General features: G+C 37.1%; 1 protein-coding gene across 3 annotated transcripts in view; it reads left to right on the forward strand.

Moving 5' to 3' along the window:
• Positions 1-23,807, forward strand: part of PRUNE2 (prune homolog 2 with BCH domain) — a 132,037-nt gene that overhangs the window by 62,247 nt on the left and 45,983 nt on the right. For all 3 annotated transcript variants that reach the window (XM_066339510.1, XM_066339512.1, XM_066339513.1), the window contains exons 7-9: positions 12,093-12,251; positions 13,242-19,734; positions 20,189-20,993. In XM_066339510.1, coding sequence (XP_066195607.1) covers positions 12,093-12,251; positions 13,242-19,734; positions 20,189-20,993 — 7,457 coding nt within the window. The remainder of the gene's footprint in view (positions 1-12,092; positions 12,252-13,241; positions 19,735-20,188; positions 20,994-23,807) is intronic.

The following is a 23,807-nucleotide window of genomic DNA, read 5'->3' on the forward strand; positions in this document are numbered from 1 at the left end:
TTTTCCTGTAATGTTAAATCTTAAAGCACATTTTTGTTTACTGAGCCCAACAGAATCCCTGTGTATTCTTCAGCAAAAAAACTTTTTTTCCTTTTTGTTAAAATGTTATTTAAACATTGAATATTTCATGTAGATATCAAGTAAAACTGGATAGACTAGAACAATATGAAAGATATTCCAGTTCTTTGGGGTGGTTGTTGAACTGCATTTATTTGCCAGTATCACCAAAGCAGTCCTGTGTCTCAGAGTGGTTAACTTCAGATTGATTTTAGGGTACTGTTTTGCTTTGCATCTCATTTTCCAATTGTATTTGTCTAGCGAGAGAGCAAAGAACAACTTTCTGAAGGATACAACCTGAAGAAAGCATGTATGCTGGAGAACTTGGTCCTGTAGATCAAAAGCAGCCTTACAGAAAGCTTGTATTTGGTTTTCAGGAAATAAAACCATCTCAGTGGTAAAGCTGCTCTCTTAGTTACTGTAAAACAGAGACAAGGGTGCCGCAGCTAACTTCAGCCTGATGTAACCAAGTGTGAGTCCCCTGGCAGGCATCTGCAAAGAACTTTGTTTTATCCTTTTTTCGATTGTGTTGGTAATGACTCCTGTCCTCTGTTCTGAAGGAACTGACTGTTTAACAAACGAGTTGCTAAAGGCATTTTGTTTGCATAACTCTATGTGCTTATTAGAAGAATCCATAGGAAACCTAAATGAATTACTAGAAACTGAATTGCTACGCTTATTTGTCTGGGTTTCTTTTTGGTTTGTTTGTTTGGGGTTTTTTGTTGTTGTTGTTTTGGTTTTTGTTGTTTGTTTGTTTGTTTGTTTTGGTGGCAAAGTTCAGTGTAGAGTATTTGACTATCTCTGTCCAAGTTCTTGTTCCTAGTTCAGTCTCACTGCAGATGAGACTGAAGGCAGTTGCTTTGGTAATACACTGATCTTTGTTCATGTGTTTTGGAGGAAGATATTCAGCTTCCCACAGCAGAGACAAAAACTGAATGAATAGAAAATTAATTCTATTTCGTCTTCAGTTGTACTCCAGACAGTTGCTCCATATTGACAAAGGCACTGTGAGTGGTCAACCAAAGTGCCAGTGATTTAGCATGCATTGCAGAAGTGTTTTAATCAAAATAAGTGAAAATACATTTCTAAAAATTCTACTTCCTGGAAGGGTCTTTTACTAAACTTGAGTGCCTAAGCAATACCATGAATATCATCTATCTGTTGTAACTGATTGGGAGAATTCTTACGTGCAGATCAATGGCATGTGCCAAATCCTGTGAAGTCAGTGAAATGGCTTCCATTAACTTTTAGTTTGTGGAATTTTGAATTGGCCTATTTGTTCAGCTTGCAAATTGAACATCAAAAGGTAATAATTGCTGTTTGTATTTTCCCATATGAAGAGAACCTGTTTAGAGTAGGGATTTTCGAAAATGTAGATTGTTGTGCTGAAAGAGAACGTTTGTTGTGAACCAAAGGATAAAGGTATAAAAAAGACTGAAGTACAGTTAGAGAGCATTGTGCCTCAATGTGAAACTGTATTTTGCACTTGGAGAGATTTGGGGTAATAGGAAGGAGAATGAGAAGCTGAAAGTGGGAACAAGAATGTTCATGACAAATAATAGCAAAAGTAAAAAATGTGTTAGTCAAGAATTTTCAGCCCTAGAGGAAGAAAACTTGTAGAAGAAAACAGTATTTGGGAGTCAAGAGCATGAATGAAAGAGGTAAAATTTCTGAGAAAAATTATTTGCAGTTAAAAGACTGTGAGGAATCAAACAGCTGCCTTAGAAAGTCAGAAGATGCAGCTGGATGAAAGAGGAAGCTTCACCAAGTACTGAGATTCGGTGAAACAATCCAAAAGTGACATAATAACAACTTAGAATATATTAGAAATGATAGAACTGAATCCTGCATGAACAGCTCTTTTGTTATTATCAGCTGATTATTTTAAATTTTCTATCTACTATCTTGCAACAACATTTTCTTGTCTATATATAGAGAGAGTGAAATGGCTTTAATAATTAAATAACTATGGTTTATTCCTGAAGTGACATTGTGAGTTGCTTACATAAATAAGCAAAATAAATCTAACAGGGGAAAATAGGTAAAAAGTAAAAGAAAAAATTAAAATTGCCATGTAACTTTGAATGGCTATGTAGGTGTGTGAGGAATAGTCAAGTTGTAAGATTGTCATCCCCAGCAGATTTTGTCATTTTGCCTTTGTTTTTTTAATTGGAAAACTATTAATTTCACATTAAATATCATTCCCATCCAGAAGCAATTATTAATGAGACATAATGTCATTCCATAAAAATATTTTCACAGTTTCTTCTTGTTCTGAATGTTTTACCTGGAAGTTTTTGAGTTCCTTCCAAAAGATTTTTGCTGTTTCTACAGTAATAATGTATTAAAAGTGTTGTTAATTACTAATATTAATTACTGTACTATTAACAATGTACAGTAATAATAGTGTTAAAAGTGTTGGTATTTTATTATGAAATGCAAGTCACACTAAATGATTTATTTAGAATGCCAGAGTGTAGCAGGTACTGCAACTTTCATTCTACCTTTTATACACAAATGAGCTCTCAGGATATGAGTATTAAGGAATTGTGTTGCTGTCAGAGACGGTATGATGGAATTCTCCTAGGCCATATTCCACCAACATTTTTTGTCTCTTCTCTTTGGATTGCAACAGGAAGTTTGGCAGCATTTTTTCTGTCTATTACCAAAGAGGGGAGAAGCCTGAATGCCATTGCATTAGAAAAGAAGGAAAAAGCCCTAACTTTTTCCCCTCAAAAATAGACCTTGGGACTGCAGGTGTATTATTTCTAAATATACTGTTGGCTGAAGATGGAGGGGGTTTTTTAGCTTGAGTTAAAATGATTTTCAAAGATTAGGAAAAAGTTTATTTCCTGTTACGAAACGTAGGATATGTGTAATATCTGTAATATAGAAAGTATCAATGAATATATAATTTTTCAGGCTGTCTGTCTGTGATGGCATCCATTCATAATACTTCTAGCTTCTTGCTATTGGAAGTGTTTTTAATGATACATCTAGTCTTGCTGTTTCCAAAGAAAAGAAGTGTTCCTGAAACTAGGAGAGAAAATGCTGTTTCATCCCCCTATAGTGACAGCAACTGAAAAAATCTAGCACTTCTTGCCAGACAAAATTCCTTGTTAAGGGAAAATGGCAATAGTATAGTGTTGTTGATGTTATGACAAAGCAAGTCTCCATTTCTAGTTTAAACTGCAAACATTAAAAGTGCACTAAGAATAGCCTGCCATCCTGCCTTGGCATTTTGGTTGGTTTCTTTTTTGATTATATTTTCATGAAGAATTAACATTTTGATACATTTGTTGTTGGCTTTGCAGTGGTTAAATCAATAGTTAATGAGGTTCGTTGTATAATTTGAGCTTTTAGTTTGTTTATGCTAGACCAACTTTATCCATACTCCAAACAAATTATCTCTTATAATCACCAGCCTGAAGATAAATCTCTAAATGTTTTTCTGATGATAGTGCTGTGGTTGGCAGGTGTTAGAAGTGCCTCCCAGGGACAAAGATTGAAGATGGGCTTGTTCTCGCAAATCCTTCAGGCGAGGTTGTTTAGCTTTCTATCCTGTCATCTGCAGACGAGCCTTGTATGGTGCCCTGCTAATGAAATCTAATAGGCAAAGGTCATATATCTTTATGAAGAAAAATGCAAAGCTGGTGAGTGATGAATGTGCTTCATGGGGTTCAATGGACGATGTGTAGCAATAAAATCCATGTGCTTCAAATGGCTTGGCATATATCTGTCTTTTGTGCCTTAACTACTTTTTATAATAATTCTCATTACTAGTGATGGGAATAGATAAATACAAAAACAGTTGAATATGCATGTAAAGTTGTCTGTGTAATTAAAGAAATAGGTGGGGGTAATTAGTTTTCAGTATTCATAGCCTCATGAGTGAGATGGCTCACATAATAGTACACAGCAGTACTGTATTTAAATTTGAAAGCTCTGTTGAGTAGCAGTAGAAGCATACTTGCTGTCGTGAAGATGTGAAGATTTAGGCAGAGTCTAACATCAGTTATAAATCAAAAATGCCCTTGTCAAATGTCAAAACATAATATTAAAAATGTAGGGCAGTACAAACAAAACATGCTGGTATAAAATTGCAGATAGAACAACTAAAAAATGCAAGTCAGTGCCTTTAAGAAATTGCTAATCTCAAGTTAGAAGGAATCAAATAAACCAGATATTGTTGAATCACTGCTGTTTTTAAGGAAGTTACCAGTTCATTTGCCATAGTTACACTGCTGAGATAAGAGACAGTTCAATAAATCAACTCAGGCTTGATGGATTTTACAAACCATTGCGTGAAAGAGGAAAGAAATCTCTTAGTATTCCCTCTTTGACAAAAGGATATGCAAAGAGCCTGAATGGATGAATGGTTGATTGATTTTGCCAGAAATTTTCTTGACAGCCAGAAATGTGTTTTCATTATCATGTTTGCAAGGGGATTATTTTCTAAGGTATGAATTATTATGTATAACCTTACACCTGAGACCTATCTGGCTAAAAGAGACAGCTCCTGGTCAGTATATGTATGGTTGTGATGTTTCTTATGTTTTAATTCATCACACTGTCAATTCAGCCTTTTGCTTGTTACCACTTGCTAATCAGTCAACAGTGAAATCAAATATTGTATGTGACTAAATGAACCTTGTAACTGAAGTAATAGGTTGTGTTTTTTCCAGTATTTTTAATTGATTTAAAAGCTATGGAAAAATCAGATGGAAGTTCTTAAACCAGAATCAGAAAACAGAATAATATAAAGGAGAATAAAAATGTATATTGTAGGCTCTGTCCACAGGGCTTATTGATTAATAAAAATAATGCTTCTTTTTCTCCTATAATTTTTTGACGTAAATAAGTATTAGATTATATAAACTATGCTGTACTTTAGTATGGAGATATTTATTTCAATTTTGCACATATTTCATGCATATTTTCTATAGGGGATCTTTACTTATAAATGTGGTGCATAAGCAGTTGCCTTTACTTACAGGCTTTGTATACCTGTGGTTTCAAAATAAAAGACTTTCCTCTCCATATACTTTTGTCCAAAAAAGTATGTTCCTATTTACCTCAACCTTTAACATTATCTGGAGGGAATACATTTCAATATACTGCATTTCTCTATACGTCTCTACTTTGAGCAAAAGTCATGCTGCTATGATTGCAAGTTTTCTAGGTAATCCCTTTACTTATTTTACAGAGACAGAGGTTAAAGACGTATTTGAAAAAGGAGGTGTCATTTAAGCCTTTAGACTTGAAAATTACAGCTATCTATTTTAATGTATTTTGTCATTTTAGCCACTCCGAACTACTTACCCTTCAACTACCAGAAATACTCAAAAGTGGCAGCTTTATCTTTATGAGTGATGGTTTTCCTATTACAGAAAACATCCACTAACAGTGAGACAACAACACTTGGAATTTCTTCCCTTAGAGATGGAATGAGTACTTTCACCTCTATACCAGACTACATGATGTACTTTAATGTTCTCTGATTCCTGTACTGCTGCAAATTTTTTTTTCTTCTTCTAGATATTGAGGTCACATCAATCTAATATTATTATTATTATTAGATACACAGGAGTGTACCTATGTTTGTTAATGTCTTCAGGCTATGCACTCAATGTTTATGTTGTGCAGCAGTGGCAGTGCCTTAACACGACTTCATCTCCAGCCCTTCTTATCTGCTACATTCTTTGAGTACATGTGCACAAACCTCCCTGACACCGGGGAGCATTTCTGACTGTTGTATTTCAGAGTTAGTTGTACACCTCAGCACTCATGGAGGACTGCCTTGCTTATAGACAGGGATGTGTGTTCCATGGCTGGGTGACTGTGATAGACACTAGAGGCAGATATTACAACTCTAGAAAGAATGTTGTAAGCCAAATGGACCATGACGATATTCTTACGTTATATGTATATCATAATGTCTTCTAGGATACATGAAGATGCTGTACCCCAGTTACTAAATTCAGAGCTACCTCAGCTCGTTCTGAATGGGGAATAATGAAACTGCAGTTTGGCAGTATACCTGAGCAATATTTTTCTACCTCAAGTATTTTGAATGAATTGAGACAGAAATCATATGATGTGCTAAATACACAACAAATATGTAAATCTTTATAAGTTCTACTTAAACACAGGTTAAAATGGACAAGCCTGAATTTGAATATACAGAATTTGTACCTATGTCAAATGTGAGTAAAACCTGTTTAGCTGCAAATCTGAATTAATAAAGAATGGACATTGTTAAGACACTATGATAAAATCCACCAATGCTGTAGAAAAGACACTCTTTCCATTATGAACTTGAGTACTTGAGTGCACATGCTTTCATTGAACAAAGCATGCTAATTTTTTTAAATTAAACAGGAACTCTTTTTTTTTTTTTTTAAGTTACTCTGCATTTAATGAAAATAGTTGACTGTAAATACCACAGCCTTCATCAGTACCAAGGGGCGTGAGTGCTAAACAGGCACTCATTGCATTACTCGATATGAGCATGCCACAATGCTATAGTATTTCCAGTGTTTCAAATTCTTTTCAACTTAAGTTTGGAATGCCTTAAGTTAAATGTATGACTAGGGTTGTCATAGAGCAAGATAACAAATCTCAAAGATGCTCATTCTCTTACACTTTAGTTTAGGACCTAATACCTTTTTTATCTTTGGAGACTGTAAACATAAAGAAAGCAAAATTTGCTGCTATTTTTGTTTTTTCCAGAAGACTGATAAATATCAGTGCAGGGGAGCTACTGTTTGGTACATCAAATTGCACAATAGAAAAATGCAGTCTTTCCTTATAGAAAAGTGATTTTTGATAGAGCATCTTTACCAGTGGTGTTGATTTAAAAAAAAAAAAAAAAAAAAAAGGGTGAAGCAACAAATACACTTGTCTGTGTTTCTGGAGTTTTGTAAACATCATGCTGTTTATACTGTTATTTCAATCCTTAGTGACCTGAAAACCTTTTATAAAAAAAAATAGGTATTTTTCTGCACTCTTTTGCCTTACTTTTTAATTTATTTATTTTTAATAAAGGAGGGGGTTCTAGTAATTAGCTGGATTTACAACAAATGGCACACAGACTGTTAGCTCTGCATGTGTGCTGTATCATTGGTGTTTACCCTATTATATTGCAATTTAAGTATGTCATAAAGTTTTATCAGTGATCACATAGAAATAAACTGGAATCCAGAAGTACCGACCATGAAATATTAAGAGAATGCAATATGTAGCAGTATATATGACTTCTGTATTGTGATAATTGCATCAGTTGTGAAAATTGTAATGGGATACGATATTCTTCATTTATATTTTGTGACGGTTGGGTATTTTTAGCAAATGAGTTGTCAGCAGAAAGGCTTCATTAGACCCATCAGGGTATCTGCCCATGAATAACGAATCCCAAACTGTACTGACAGTTTCCTTGAGCCAAAATGATGGAGCACCTCTGACAAAAGCCATATTGTGCTCCCCATGTGAGAAGTGTGAAGAACAAAAGAGACAGTTTGTTCTTAATTTGGTCAGGTTAATATTGACACAGTTAGTTTAGAAGAGTCAGAAGTGTGTGTAATGTATACTTGCAGTGATAACTTGGGTAATTTGCTGTTGATTTCATGAATCAGTGTTGCAAGAGATGGAGAAGTTACAGATTTTCTTCAAATATTTCTTGGATATTTTGCCTCTTTTAAAGGATCACTCATGTTTATAGTTACATTATCTATTAGACTTAAAATGAGATTCTTGAGACTCAAGAAAGAAAATAGAGTTTCAGAGAAAGAAATTTCCCAGCAGTATACAACTTACATAAAATGGTATTTCTCAACAAAAATACATAATAACTAAACAGGTCATATTCAAAAATCCTTTAAAACTCTTTGGATTTCTTCGATTTTCTCATTATGTTTACATAACAGAATGTTACGTAAACATTTCTGTTTACAAAAAATATTTGTAAATTTCAGAATGTACATTGTATTGCTGTGTTACAGTAGAAGCTATTTATATGCATTAGATAAAAGCACCATTTTATTACACGTTATGACACTAAATAACTTCAGTAGTTATATTTCTGTTAACTATGCAAAATATATGTACTACTAGATTCTATTTATTTCAAGTACATACAGTACTAACAATTTTTTGTTTGTAAGTTACTTAGAGGGCATTATAGCAACTAAAAATGTTTACATATGCTGTTTACCTGCTGCATACCATGTCAATATTAGTTAATACTTTACAAGCACATGCTAATAAAAGAAGTGTATAAAATGACCAGTTAACTGACCTTTGTCATTGTCTAGCTATGTCAGTATATTTCCTGGTATACTAATTCATCGAAAGCATATTTTAAATGCTTGTAATTAATTTGGGATGTACTAGCTTAACTGTTGAAATTATTTGCATTTTTTCATTTCTGAAGGACATACTTTTTGTAAGCATTCATAATACATTCAGCATTCTGCTTGTTAATGTTAGGTTAGCAAATTTGTGTGAGAGTCCATATATCTATCATGTCTTTCAGTATGTGGTCTTTGGTAGTTTTTAAGACTTGTTTTCCACTGTCATTATTTACTTGAATGTTTGAATGCTGGGGAAGGGGGTATCTGAATTTTGTTGCTGCCTTTTGTTTTAAATATTTTAAATTATTTTAAATAAGCTTAAACCTTTTGTTTTAAGTTTATTTAAAATAATAAACTTTAGAGGTGTTTAGATGGGTTATCAGGGATTTTCAAATGGTTTTGAATCTGCTATAATTCAGATTTTTATTTAAGTAGATTTTAATTGTTCCAGCTGCAGTTAGGAATGAGATAACTGAGGTGACTTTTTTGTGCTCAAGGACATTTTGGAACTGTTTCTAATCTACCCAGTACTTGTGTCTTCAGAAGATTTCATTGGTTTGGACATTCAAAGCATATTCAGAATACTTCCTCTCTATGAACATCTATGCAGATTTCACATCTGAGTGTCCACCTGTTAACTGACACCTCACTGTTTGTGCATTAATTTGTGTGAATTTCACATAAACCTCATTTTAAGTGCTATGCAAACATCAAAGTGGGACATAATCTCTAGTTACAGAAAGGAATCTACTTCCAAAGCGTTTGACAAACAGATTTTTTTGTTTTAAGTTTAACTTAGAGGGAAGGAGATGCATTTTGTGGACACATTTGAGGAGATTAATAAATAGTGTTTATATATTTGTAACCAAAACAGTAATTTATTAGGTAAGAGTTAGATGCAGGGGAATCTGCACATGAACAGTTGTGCTGTGTTCATGAGGAACTACTGTTTATTTAAGGCCAGTGTAGCTTGGCAGCATCAAAAGAAGTCTTGGCTAGAAGATGACAAAAAATTATTTTAATACAAACAGCAGAGACATAAAGGAGAAAATAAAATTTCTATGTCTTTGTTCACCACTAGTTATCAGAAGGGAAGGCTGAAAAAATGCATGTATGCTTTGTGCATTATGTTCCCAGTTTAGAAAGGTGAATGTATGGTTTATGTTTCAAGTTCTACATAACTAGCATTAATGAGAACAGAAAACATAAAAGTTTACCTCCTATGTATTTGGTGTGGGGTGTGTGTGAAAAAAGGCAAATTTTTTTGATACAAGGAATGTAAAAATACTTTGTCTCAGTCCGTCCTTGTGTGTGTGTGTGTATTTTTTTTTTAAGATTTGCACAATTCCAAGGTCAGGAACGAGGAAATCTGTAGGAACAATCTGTGGTAATTGTGTGTCACAATAAGGTAACATCATCATGGACACATACAAAGGGCTGCAAAATTAAGTTAGCCTGTGGATTTTGCATCTCAATGCTATTATTTTAACATCTATTTTTTAAATGAAGTATTGTCAAATTTCATATGGTATTATTTTTCTTATAAAACCCCATGATTTATGCAAAAAATAGCAATAGAGCAGTATCACAGAATTACAGATTTGTTTGGGTTGGAAAGGACTTCTGGAGATCATCCAGTCCTGCAGGTGGGTTTTGAGTGTCTCCAGAGAGGGAGACTCCACAGCCTCCCCAGGCAGGTGTCCCAGTGCTCTGCCACCCTCAGTGTAAAGAAAGTCATGATAAAGTTATGGTGTAAAGTTATGGTGGAACATCTTGTGCTTTAGTTTATGGCCACGGCTCCTCGTCTCTTCTGTGGGCACCACTGAAAAGAGCCTGGTACCATGCTCCTGGCACCCACCTTTGAGATATTTGTATGTGTTGATGAGATCCCCTCTCAGTTTTTCTTCTCCAGACCAAACAGACCCAATTCCCAGAGCCTCTCCTCTCTGGAGAAGCTCCAGACCCCTGACCATCCTTGTGGCTCTCCACTGGACCCTCTCCAGTAGCTCCCTGTCTCTCTTGTGCTGAGGAGCCCAGAACTGGGCACAGCACTCCAGGAGTGGCCTCACTAGGGCTGAGTAGAGGGGAAGGGTCACCTCCCTCGACCTGCTGCCCACACTCTTCCCAGTGCACCCCAGGCTTCCATTGGCTCTCCTGGCCACAGGGGCACTGATGGCTCATGGACAACCTGTGATCCACCAGGAGTCCCAGGTCCTCTTCCACAGAGCTGCTCTGTAGGAGGTCAGCCCCAGCCTGTGCTGGCACTTGGGGCTCTTCCTCCCCAGGTGCAGGACCTGGCATTGGGACTTGTCCTTGTTAAGCCTCATCAGGTTCTCTCTACCCAACTCTCCAGCTGATCAAGGTCCCAGGGAATGGCAGCAGAGCCTTCAGATGTATCAGCCACTGCCCCCAGTTTAGTGTCACCAGCAAACCTGCTGAGGGTGCATTTGATCCCTTCCTCTAGGTCACTGACAAATAAGATTGGTCCCAGTACTGATGCCTTGGTACTGGTCCCCAGTACTGACTGCAGGCCTCCTGCTGGGCTCCACTATCATGACCTCTGAGCTTTGCCATTTAGTCAGTTCTTGATCTGACTACTCTTGTGTTCCTGATGACCTTCTCGTCCTTTACATGCTTTTTGATGAACTCCAGAATGATCTGTTCCATTACTTTTCCAGGAACTGAGGTGAGGCTAGCTGGCTGATAGTTTCCCAGGTCTCTTTGGTGTTTTTGAAGACAGGAGTGACATTGGTCTTCCTTGAATCATCAGGCACTTGTCCCATTCTCCATGATTTTTCAAAGATGATGGAGAGCAACAGAGCAACAACATCTGCCAGCTCTCTCAGCACCTGTGGGTGGATCCAATCAGACCTCATAGATTGATGGTGTTAAGTCTGTCTAGCCTAGTCTTTAACCCAACCCTCAACAGCCAAGGGGAAGATTTCCTTTCTCCAGCCTTCCTCCCTTATCTCTGAGGTCTGGGACTCATGAGGGCCAGTCTCATCAGCAAAGATAAGCAAAGAAGGTATTCAGTAATTTTACCTTCTGTGTGTCTTCCATCACCAGAACACCCATATGATTCAGCAAGGGCCCTGCATTTTCCCTAAACTTTCTTTTGCTGCTGCTAAAATTGTAGAAGCCCTTTTTGTTGTCCTTGATATCCCTTGCCAAACTCAGTTCAAAGTAGGCCTTGGCCTTTCTCATTGTATCCCTGTGACTTGATGCTCCTAGAGACCTTCTGTGTGGCCTATCCCTTATTCTGCATCACGTATATTTCTTTCTTGAGTTTGAGTTTTACTAGGAGTTCCATGCTCCTCCATGTGAGTCTCCTACCCCCTTTGCCCAGTTTCTTTATCTCAAGGATACACTAGCCTAGAGCTTGGAGTGCTTTTAAGCAATGTTGCAAAAGCAGGTAGCAGGAACAAGTAAGAATTATGTTTTACCAGCAGATTCAAGAAGGCAAAACCTGCATTTAGTATTTTAGTGTTCTTCCGTTACTGTGCTATGGGACTTGTTCTTGATTTTTATTAGGCACATAGTTGTTTTGACAAGTGAAATGGAATTATCTTGCCTTTTAGACCTGCTGATGCATTTTAACATTTATTGCTATTTATAGAACGTATTTGGATGAAAAAAACCCAGGAAAGTTGCTGACATTTCTTTTAATTTCCTAATGTTTTTCAGGACTGTATATTACACAGGAGTCTCATTGGTGATCTGAAAGCATTCATAGAAAAATATAGGTTTGATGTACTTGTTATTTTGGCCAACTGCTTGTCAGATGAGAAGAAAACAAAACAACAAATCGCAGTATACTCGGAAAATGTAGAGCTAGGCAATCAAGTAAGTACCTGTAAAAGGATTCGATATTTTTCTTGGGAAAAAAAAGGTTGGGTTTTTTTTAGGTAGTCTATGTTGATTAATTAAATGAGGTCAAGATCTAGCAACAGCTGACCAGCAACTGAGCAGCTATTTGAAATGATAATAAATCATTATTTCTATGATAAGAGAATGAAAGATTATGATATTTTTTATTGCTTCAGACCAAGCTAATATAAAAAGGTTATGAGAAATACTGAAAGGGCAAGATTTTTCAATTCAGTTAAAATGCTGTTTTGGATTTTTTTCCCCTTACTTTTGACTTGGGTTTTATTGTGATTCACACAAATATGTCTTCATTAATGAGTGATAAGCAAACACTTTGTAAATGGTAATGACCAGACTCATGTGTATATGTTATTCCTAAAGAATTCAAGATCTGAAATCAGAACAAATCATTACTATTGTGTACATTTGTCCAGAGCTAGGGGCTTCCCATTTTTTTTTAAACTATATTTGTCCCCAGATGAAGTGGCAACTATCTCAGTGGCAACTTTTTGTACCTTTTTCTCAGTCTTGAAAACATGATTTTAGGGACAGGGTGCTAAGTGACTGCATTGTTTTCAAGGTCAATATAAATGAATTTATGTATTTTATTAATATAATTATCTTATTCTAGAAATACACTTCTAAAGTACTATTACATAATTTTTACTATGATTTCTTAAGGCAGCAACCAAACATTTATCTGGATTTTCTGTTACTAACAGGAAGTGAACCGACAAGTCAAATGGTGTAATTTCTGACCAATCATACAACCACTTTTTTTTTTTTTTAATCATCTGTTATAATACATCATCTATTTGGGGATCACAATAAGGATGCTACAGGGAAATGGCCAAGCAGTAAGTTAATAGGAAGAGATAGGTATGGCTGTATTACATGATGAAGTAGTCAATATGTGCGTGATATCCATGACTGTAGTGACTTCTGAAATATCCTGTTTCTCAACAGATCTGCTGTGAATTAGAAGAATGTCAGAATCCTTGTTTGGAGCTGGATCCTCTAGAATGTGAATGTGATAAAATTCTCATTTATCATCAGGAAAATTCTTTGGTGACCTGTGATCAAATTATTCTTCTAATTAAGGAAGTTATAAATAGAAGGCAACCAGAAATGGTATCAAACAGTAGAACGTCTTCTACTGAAGCTGTTGCTGGAAGTGCTCCACTTTCACAAGGATCTTCTGGTATTATGGAGTTATATGGTTCTGATGTAGAACCACAGCCCAGTTCTGCCAATTTTATAGAAAATCCTCAAGATCTAAATGGCTCTGTGCCGGCCCACATTGATGTTAATGTAGACCTTGTGAGTCCAGACAGTGGCTTGGCTACCATTAGAAGCAGTCGGTCTTCCAAGGAGAGTTCTGTTTTTCTTAGTGATGACAGCCCTGTTGCAGAAGGTGCTGCATCGCATCACAGTCTTCTGCCTGGCTTTGATTCCTACAGTCCTATTCCTGAAGGAGCAATAGCTGAAGAACAAAAGTCTCAGTCAGGAAACAACAGTGATAATTTTGATCTTTTCAATTTTGATCTAGCACCTATGGTTAAAGCTCCATCTGAGTCATCTTCTCACTCTGCTGATTGTTCCCCAGCAGATGACTATTTTCTCAATAGTGATTCATCAGAAGGGCATCAACTCACTCTGAAGAAAAAGCTTGATGAGGCAAACCTATTAAAAAATGATATAGTAAAGTATTCGACTCACTTACTTACAACAAAAAATGAGGAAGACAATCTCGCTGAATTTGATGAGAATCCAGGAGAAATGTGTGAGAAAACTTCAAGTTTGATTGATTTAGTTGAAGGTGATTCTTCTTCACCAGAAATGTTGAAATCTGCTGATTCAAGATTTCCTCCAACTCCTATGAATAGTCTTGTAGATACTTCACCATTAGATAATGGGCAGCCTTTAATTTTCTCACAAGATGTCATTAAAAAAATTAATGAAATAGATGGCACAAATTACTCTCACTCTCGTGTTAGGTTTGGGAGCTGGTGGGATGGCTTTGACCTAGATTCCAGAAATGCTGATGCATGGAGTTCAAGTGAGCAGGAATCTGTATTTCAGAGTCCTGTCTTATGGAAAGATTCTAAAGAAAGTCCCTTGCTACGAGAACATACTGATAGAAGAGCCTCAGATTCTGTGTTCCTCCAAAAACAGCCAAAGCAAATGGAATATATGAAAGCAGGTGTGTGGAATAATCAGTTTAAACAAGATAATTGGAAGCATGAGAATGAAGAGATAAACAGTGAACATTCATGTTTGCAAACTGCTTCTTTAGATGAGACAAAGCAAGAAGTGGAGAGCTTTACAGACCTGTGGAAGGTCAGCCAGCCAACACCTATGATGTCAGATGCATGGCGTAGTGGTGAAGGAAAAGGGAGCCGGCTAGCTGGAGATTCTTACAAAATCTGGGCCAAGTTTGATGAAGGAAATGCTGGTAGATCCTCAGAAAATGTATGGAACATGCCCAAACTAGATAGAGAATTAAAATCAGTGAATATTCCTGGGGAATGGGCCATATCAAAAACTGGTTTATCAGATTCTTCAGAAACCACAGTGGACAATGAGATTGAAAATCCAGAAGTGTGGGATAAAGGAAGATATTATTCAATGGAAGACCGTGGAAAATCTGAAAATATAAATTTTGTTTTCAACAATATGCAAAATAATTCCAAACTGAACACAGAGGAAAAAACTGTGTTTGATGATCCTAAACATAGATCAAAACAATTTGAAAATATAGATACCTGGAACATGTATGATAAAAACATCAGAAATGAAGTAACAGAAGTAGTGGTGCCATGGGAGGATACCTTCTTATACAAAAACTCAGACCTTAATTCCTCAAATATAGCGGAAGATTTAGTTATTTCTCCACCAGACACCAATTATTCAACATCTGATTCATACTTATCACCTACATATGCAGAAGATGAAAGAGAAAATGAGGACAAGGATTTTGATGAAGAAACAGTTACTGGTAAATTCATGAACACAGATTTGGCTGAGTCAAAAGTACTTGAGAACTCAAGTAAGGAACCATTGTCTCCTAACAATGTGCCTCTTTCAAATACTAGAAATACAGATATGTGGAACACTCCCCTAAATAATATCACCCAATTAAAAGAAAGAAATTCTGAAATTCCAGTTCCTTCTGCCTCTGCTAAACCTTTTCTTGACTCAGAGCAAACAGCTGATTTATGTTTTTCAACTGAAACGTGTACCAGTGAAAATAATTTTCCTGTATCTGAAAGCAGAAGAGTAATACTGGCGTATAATCAAACAGTGAATGACTTACCACCATTACAGAATGAATTAAATACTAGACAGAGAGCAGTTGACAATGCAGAAACAGTGGGCAGTGTTTCTGTAGAAGACACAAACACCTTTATGCCAGCTTCAGAAAATGAGAATGGCTTGGATCTGAAAATATGTGACATAGGGAGTGAGATACTTAGTAAGGATGCAGCACAAAACACTGCTGGTATTGGTGAAGAGCTGAATAGTCAGGATTCAGTGCACCGGCTTAACTTGGAGAGTTTACAGAGTGAACAGGGTCATGAGGCAGGCTGGGAGAATGCCATTGTCATTTCTAAGGAAGGAAAAGAATGTAAGAGAACACATGTGACAAGTGGACAGCAGATGGTTAATGGCATTTGTAATAAACCGGTGCAAGAGGGCAATGAATCTTCAGGTAAAACAGATTTGGAAGAAAAGGATCCAACTGAAGTTGCCACTCCCCCCGAAAAGATGCGGAATAGTGATAGTTTGGAAGTATTAACTACAGAGAATGTGTCTTTTTCCAATCAGAGCAATCCAATTAGTAAGGAAGAGAGAAAAGACGTGTTGCTGAATAGTTTAGACTCTTCAGTTATTTCTGAAGGAGGCAGAGATTATGATTTTTTTTATGACCCTTTACCGCATAGTTACAGTTATAGTGAAACATCACAGCTGTTTTCTGGGGGAGCTGAAAAAGAGACCACAGTGACAGAGAGGGCAACAAGTTGCAAGATGGAAAGTATTTCTAGAAGTTCTGATGAGGGTAGTGATAATCCTGAAAATAATTATTCTAAAATGCCTGGAACCTCAGGTGTCTGGAGTGACTCTGAAAAAAATGGTTGTGGCCAAGCCACATCAATTCCTTTGATGGATAAACCACAAGAACCTCTGGAGGAAGGGCAAGAATACTTACATGAAGTGGCTCCTAACCATCCAGACATTTGTAATTCTGAGTTAGTATCTATTAAAAATAGCTCAGAACTGATGAGGACCAGTGAAAATCCTTTCACAGATGAGTTTAAGAAAAATCCTTCTGGAATTGTTAGTGTTGCTGATATTACACATATGTCTGTGGTGGAACATTCATTTTCATTTGAAATAGGTTCTGGGAGAAATGAAAACTCTGAAAATTTAGAACCTGCTAATAATCTTTGTGGAGAGCCATTTGCCATGCTTAATGACAGTTTTCCCCAAATAGCTTGGAATTCACAGCCATGTGAAGATTTGCAATCTCCTGGAACAAGTCCTGAGGCGAGCGAAGTCCTTAAAATAGCAAATACCACAAGCAGCCTTTCAAAAGATATACAGATCAGAAGCTATTTGGAAGAAGATAATGTGTCGAGTAATTCAATAAATGATTATACACACTCAAGTGGAACAAGTCCTGACTTAAGTGATGCATCTGTGAATGTGTGGGGAGACCTTCCAGTTGCTAGTCATCATGAAAGAAACAGGGATATGTGGGAGATTAAAAATAATAAAAATCTTGAAGATTCTTTTAAAAAGCAAGAATTTGGAAATATATATGAAGAAGGATTTGAAACAAGTGGTGAAGAGAACAAAGTTCCTAAAAGCTTAGATTTTTGGAATGCGCATGTAGATGATGATACTGTATCTTCTTTATCAAGTCCTGATATAAATGAGGATTCAGAGAATTCAGAGACATATCTGGAGGATATTCATGAAGATTCAGTGTGTGAAGACAAGCAGCACAAAGGAGCTGAAAACGGAGAGGGTTATGTTCAGCCCAATGCAACAAGTCCTGAACCTAATGAAGACAATTTAGATGCAAAAGCTAAGGTGGGAGAGAAGGTCCTGGTAAGCAACTTCAATGAAAATTCTGAAACAATTGAAGCCAGAAAGGTATTGCAGGAGGATGTGACTGTTGACTTTACTGATCATGATAAGATTACTCAATCTACTACAGGCCACTGTAAAACACTTGATGAAAGAACTCAAGTCAGTATCTTCAATGAAAAAACAGACAGTGGGGAGGACTCATATTTGTGTCAAATGAATGAAGATCCTACATCGACTTCTGCTGGTGGTGACGATAAAGAAGAACATGCTTCAAAAGCTGCAGATAGCTGGACTGTGTCACTGGAAGCAGATTCGAGAACTAATCCAAAATCCACTGTAGGAACATCTGATTTTCTAGGTAACAGTTCAGAAAGGTGGAGTTCACAACCTTGTGAAGAGAAGCAATTGGAAGATCAGTGTTCTGTTGCAAGTCACTCTGTAATAAGTCACTTAGGAAATAGTAAAGAGGACTCCTGTGGTTCCCCTTCACAAGATAAAGAACTAGCAAAAGCAAATTTCACTGATACAGATAATGATGAAAATCTCCCTGCCCCCCTGTACTCTGATGAAGAAGAAAATAAAAGGCTAGTACATTCTGTCAATAGTCCTGATGGTCAGATAAATGAAGACACTTTACAGTTAAAACAATTTGATTCTTTCATATTGGATAAAGAAGAAAGAGAGTTGTTTTGTGCAGATGAGAAAAATCAACTGACTCCACAGAACTCTTTTTCAGATGACAACCAAGCTATACCAAATACAGCAGTTGAAGAAATCACTGTACTGGATCTACCAAAGGACAGTGAGGGAAATGCAAGTCTCACACCTCAAGGACAACAGGAGGACACCTGTGAAAGAGTAGAGATGCACAACTCCATGCCAGGTGCTTTCACTATACAAGACCTATCTTTTGAAATGGCAGAAAAGCCAAGTCCAGAGTGGAATGTATTAGTTCCCCAGACTGCACTTATCCCTGATATTTTACAGGATAACACAGAAGGAAGTAATCAGCAATTTTCAGTGGAACCTGACCTGTGGACTAATGCTGAGCAGACTGTCACTTTGAAATCAGATGATGAAAATCCCGATATTTTAAGTCACTGTGACCAAGACAATGGTTCAGAATCATCAAGCAGTCCTGATGTGTGCCAGGAATATGGAGCCAAGCATGCCTCCATCTCATCTTCTCAGATTGCAGTGGAGCCTGAAGACAAAGAGAATCAGCCAATCCATACAAGATCAAATATGAATAAAGAGGCAGATTTTGATTCAAAGGGTCGATTAGTAACACAGAAGGTGGAGCTGCACTCTGAAAATGGTAGCCCCCAGGACTATGAACCAGTAAAGACCAAAGAATTTGATCGGTTTATCTCTTTTAATCCTCAAGAGCCTCCTGAATTTGCAATTCCAGAAGAATGCAGTCTAGAAAATAAGCTGGTTTTTTCCTCTGTTGAGTCGACTGAAATTGCCAGTGAAGTTATAGAAGTGATATCCTTAGATTCGAAAGACATGTTCCATGAAAGTTTCACTCATGCAGGCCATCAAGGAGCACCAGCTGATACAGCTCAAATAGTGACCTCTCAAATGCATGTGCTTCCAATGGGTTTCAATCAGCCTAATAGGGAAGAACAAAGCTTAGAAGAAATTAGTGTCTTGGGTGAAGTTGTAAAATATTCTGATAGTGAGCATACAGAAGTAACTGGTATTGAGCTGGATCGGTCAGAAGAATGTGTTGATGAATTTGACGCAGGGATAGAACATAGTATCGGGAACACCTCAGTGACTAATGTCACAAGCACAGGTGATGGAATGAACATACTGACACTGCTAGGCAGTGAGGCAGAAGAAAGAAAATCAAAGCATGAACAGACACTCTTTCCCAAATCCTTTCTACATGATGGTAGTGAAGGTGATGAGTCTGATTCAAATAATCAACTGTGTGATGACACAACAAAAGAATATGAAGCTGTAATTGAAAATTACGTTCCTGTGTTTAAGGAAATACCCTATGACCAATCACCAGCAGTGTGTACTCCACCATCCTCTGCATCTTTTGGTGCTGAACCCTCTGGTAGCAGAGAGTATGCAAACGGAGAGCTCTTGTTACAGCAGCCATTTTATGACAGCGTTTCTTTGGAAAAACGATTGCCACTCCCAGCTCCTCTGGAAGGTGCAGAGAGCATCCTGATTACCGAAGATAAAGTGTCTGAAACATCCACTGAGTGTCTTCAGGAAAATCTCACCTCAGTACGATCACTCACCATGTCTGAAGTAACTCCACCAGATTCTGATTTTTTGATAAGAAAATCTGAGGCGGAAACAACCTACTCACCACCAGGTGGAGATAGAAGATCATGTGATGGTAAGAAAAGCTGCTTTACAGGGCACATACATTGGACGAAGAAAGGAGGAAGTGTCTGTGGATTATTTCTGCTTGCTGAGGAGAAGGCTTTGAGTGAAGTGTGGAGTTGTGTGTCTCCCTAATGTACAGAATATGTATTGTGGAAAGAGCTCTAGTGTTATTCTCTCTGACAGATCTAAAGCTTTTAAACAGTAAAGTAGGAATATAATTTCTGTTGTTTGTACAGAGCCTAGCCTATGAGACACTGAATTGTTTGTGCCTTTGGGATGATTGCCATGTTAATGTATAACCTTTAACAATAATGATGATGGTGACGATGTTATAAAATTCAAGTAAACATTAACAGAGCAAAGCAAACTGAGAAGAGCTTTATCACACAGTAGTGATTAAAGCTTATTATGGTGACTAAATCAGTAATTCAAAAATTAAAATTTCTTTTCTCGTGTTCTTTTAGAAGCTGTCTCTGACTCCCTGGTTGGTAGGGAGGAAAAGCCAAGAAATTCCCCTAAGAGCCCTGAACTGAAAAGTACAGAGAGTAAAGAAGATGTGAGGATGCAGGCGGTACACCCAGCTTCTGTGGAGGTGGATTACATCCTTGTTACTGAGGAAGAAAATACACCTGCAGTAAATGATACCCTTGAAAGAAGCAAAATTAATTTCACATTTCAAGAATCCCATGAAGGCTTGTCACCAGGCTCCTTCGATACCTTTCAGCCAATCTCCATTTCAAATGAAACCAAAGATTGCCCTGTTTGTCGGACCGGATGGGACTCTGTTCACTTAGAAGAGAAAAATTCTTCTGCTGTGCCTCAAAAGCTGGATGGTGAAAGGAAATCACAGGAAAGCTGTGGGCAGGATGAGGGTTGGATTATATTGGACCAAAATGAAGTAAGTGATATATCACCTGAAGAAATTTTTGCCAAGACAGAGATGGCAAAATCAGGGTCTGGACATCCTGCTGAAGAACTGGCATCTGTTGTAGCACAGGAATTGATTCTTGATACTTGGACAGAATTTCAGGTAGAAACTCCACTTCAGAAATCTTTTGAACATGAAGGCTGTTCTCCATCAGATGGCCTGACTGCTGAGAATGTGAGTTTGGGCGTTGCAGGAACATCAGAGTTACAGGTTGTTGGTGGTGATAGTACATGGGAAGCAAATTCTCAGCAGAGACTTGTGCATAATGTAGCAACAGAAAATGAAATGAAGGAGGAAACGGTTCTTCTCAACAGCAACAGAGAATTGAATAAAAAATCAGGGTAAGTAAAAATCAACCTATTTTCTTTCAAAAGTCTTCTGTTCATTTGTTACCTATGTTTTTGAGGTGTGTGCCATTATAAATAGATGTCAAAACTTTCAAGTCTGAAGTATGCAGTGTATTTACATTATTAAACTATCGGTGTTTTTCTTTCTGTACACAAATTCTTGGTTCTTCATTGCTTGATATGAGCCAAATTAGGGTTGTTTTGCAATTGGGTTTGAAGTTCACTTTTTGCAAGAGTATATCTGTCTTCCTTCTGTAAAGTCCCACTGATAGTATTACCTGCCTTTAAATCTGAAACAGATGGGCCAGGGAATACAGGCCCAACACAGGTACTGATGATATTGCCAGTGCATGAGAGATTATGGAGAAATGAAATACTATCTCTGCCCAATGCAAAACAGCTGAGAAGGAAGACAGGAAGGAGTCAAGGTCTGGAGTCAGAAAGACATGCTGCTTATAAGAGGAAAGAAAAGCATGAAGGAAATTTGCGGTCTTTGTGCTCGAGTCAGATTAGAGGAGCATTTCTGACTGTTTGAATTAAACGAGCAATTGAAGCAGATTGAATGAGTACATGTGGACCTGGATTTGGGTGGACATGCAGCCTTTGTGCTGGCAGTGTTGCTGCTGCCAAGTGACTACCTGCTGTGTTGTCAGATGGAGTGAGGGTTGGCCCTCCTGACACCATTTACTGTAGTGCATAGGAGAGGATGCTTCTGTTGTTGACCTCTCTTCCTTTGCAAACAGCTTGTTGCTGACAAGAGAGAGGAAAATCTACAGAAGTGATAGCAGAAGATGAGCACTCATCAGACCTGTAGAGTCTGAAGTAAACCAAATATTGAGTGTTTGACCTTGAAACTAGCAAAAGTATGGTGGGTTGGCACAGCATTTCTATTGCACCTAATCCTCTAGGCTTCTAAATTCCACTCCAGAAGGAAAACTAGAAATTTTGAAATTCCCTACAGAAGAGAAATCTTGGTGAGGCCAAACAAGCAAAATTTCAAAACAGCTGTTTTGCATTCATGTTGTTGTGTGGAAGGGTGGCTTAAGATCTGCAAATCTAGGAAAGCTGAATGTCCTTTGACTTGGAAATGCTTTGTTTGTTAACCCTGGAAGCCATTTTCCAGTTTTACCTCTGCAGGGTTTCACTGGGAGCTCAGTAAAAACTAATTTCAATTAATAAAGATGCTTTTCTGAAAAATCATGCATTTCTAGTAAAAAAATCTTAGAATCACAAAAAAAAAAAAAAGCTTACCAGTTTTGCTCACAATCAGTAATGAATGGGACAGGAAACAGGAAGAGTTGTTATGGGGTCTGGCTACTAGCACGCTTGCAAATCTGACATGAAGAAATAATCTGTTATTTTCTGTGTCTCCCATAAAGTATTTTAAATTTAAAACAGGCAGATGCTGACCCAGTCTCAGTCATGCTGATTAACTACATGCAGGCAACATCCTAGGAGTTTGACTTCTCATACTTACATTCCCATGACTTTTTTAGAGAGGAAAAGAAAACTCTAGGTATCTGGTTTAGAGGGATTTGTAAATAAACAAACACATTTTGGACTTGAGATAACTTCGATGCAATATGATTCTTAATTAGACACCTCAGGAGGAAAATCTGATTTTTGAACTTAGACTGGTACTAGAAAAACATTCCTGTGGCCATGGATTTATAGGGAGGGGTTAACATCTTATTGCTATTAATTGTTAGAGCCACTCTGAGAAAAGCTCTACTGTGTTTTAGTAACTTTGGCAAATCCTGAAGTACTACTGCACAATAGATCACACTGGAGTTTTGCATGCAGTAAATTCCTTACTCTTAGAACTTAGTGTATTTGCTTAGACTAATTACCACATTAAAATCCAATACTGGACTGGGTTAATGTGCTTGTGTTTTCAGTAAAAATTTAAAAGCATGATGGAATATGGTGCATCCTGCAATAAAAAGATAAAATAATTCTTGGTATAGAATATATATGGTCATTATATTTCTAGTTCAGTCTTTTTTCTTATCTCATGTAGAAGTTGTTTAATACTAAATGCCTTTTTAGTCAGTAGCAGTAGTCATTTCTGTCCTTTATATACTACTGATATTGATGCCCAGAGAAGCAAAGTAAGGAACTTATTCAGCCTCCACATTAACAATTAATTGTAGGAGCATGGAAACAGTAAAATCTACTTTGCTTTGGGTTTAAGTTTTCTTGTTAGATTTTTTCTTTAGTAAGTTGTAAACTTTAATGGAAGTTTCTTCCAGCATTAATGTAATTAAAAGTAATTAATTCTCTTCCATGAGGATTTTGTGCGTAATAGAGATTGCTTTTGTGGTGTGCTTTTCCCTTCAGTTTCCCGTCTGTTTGGTAGTTGATATTCAATAAAATTGTAATAAGCAGTAAGATAAAGACTTCAGGCTTCCTAGGAGAACAGACATGGATCCCTGTGCATGCCCACAGCATGATCATGTGGGGCTTGATTCCTTTGAAACCAAAGCAAACACAGAAAAAATACTATGATGAAACACATACAGGAATCATTATTTATAGATGATACACCTATTTCATGAAAGCTCTTACATAAACAACTGAAAACCTAGCAACTGACATGGTAGAAGTATGTAACTAGTAAAAAAACACGAGTTCCTTCTTAAAACAAAACTCAGTATGCAGCTTTTGACTTTATAGTCTGAAATTAACTGTCCTTCATGGCCAACAAAGTTTAAGATTATGTGATGCAGCAGAGCTGCCAGCCTGTGGGAGGTTAGTGAAGAAACACTGGTGTCATCACATAAGAGAAGAAACTAAGACTTTCCTGAT

The sequence above is a fragment of the Sylvia atricapilla genome, chromosome Z (genome assembly GCF_009819655.1).
Source record: "Sylvia atricapilla isolate bSylAtr1 chromosome Z, bSylAtr1.pri, whole genome shotgun sequence".
NCBI lineage: Eukaryota > Metazoa > Chordata > Aves > Passeriformes > Sylviidae > Sylvia > Sylvia atricapilla.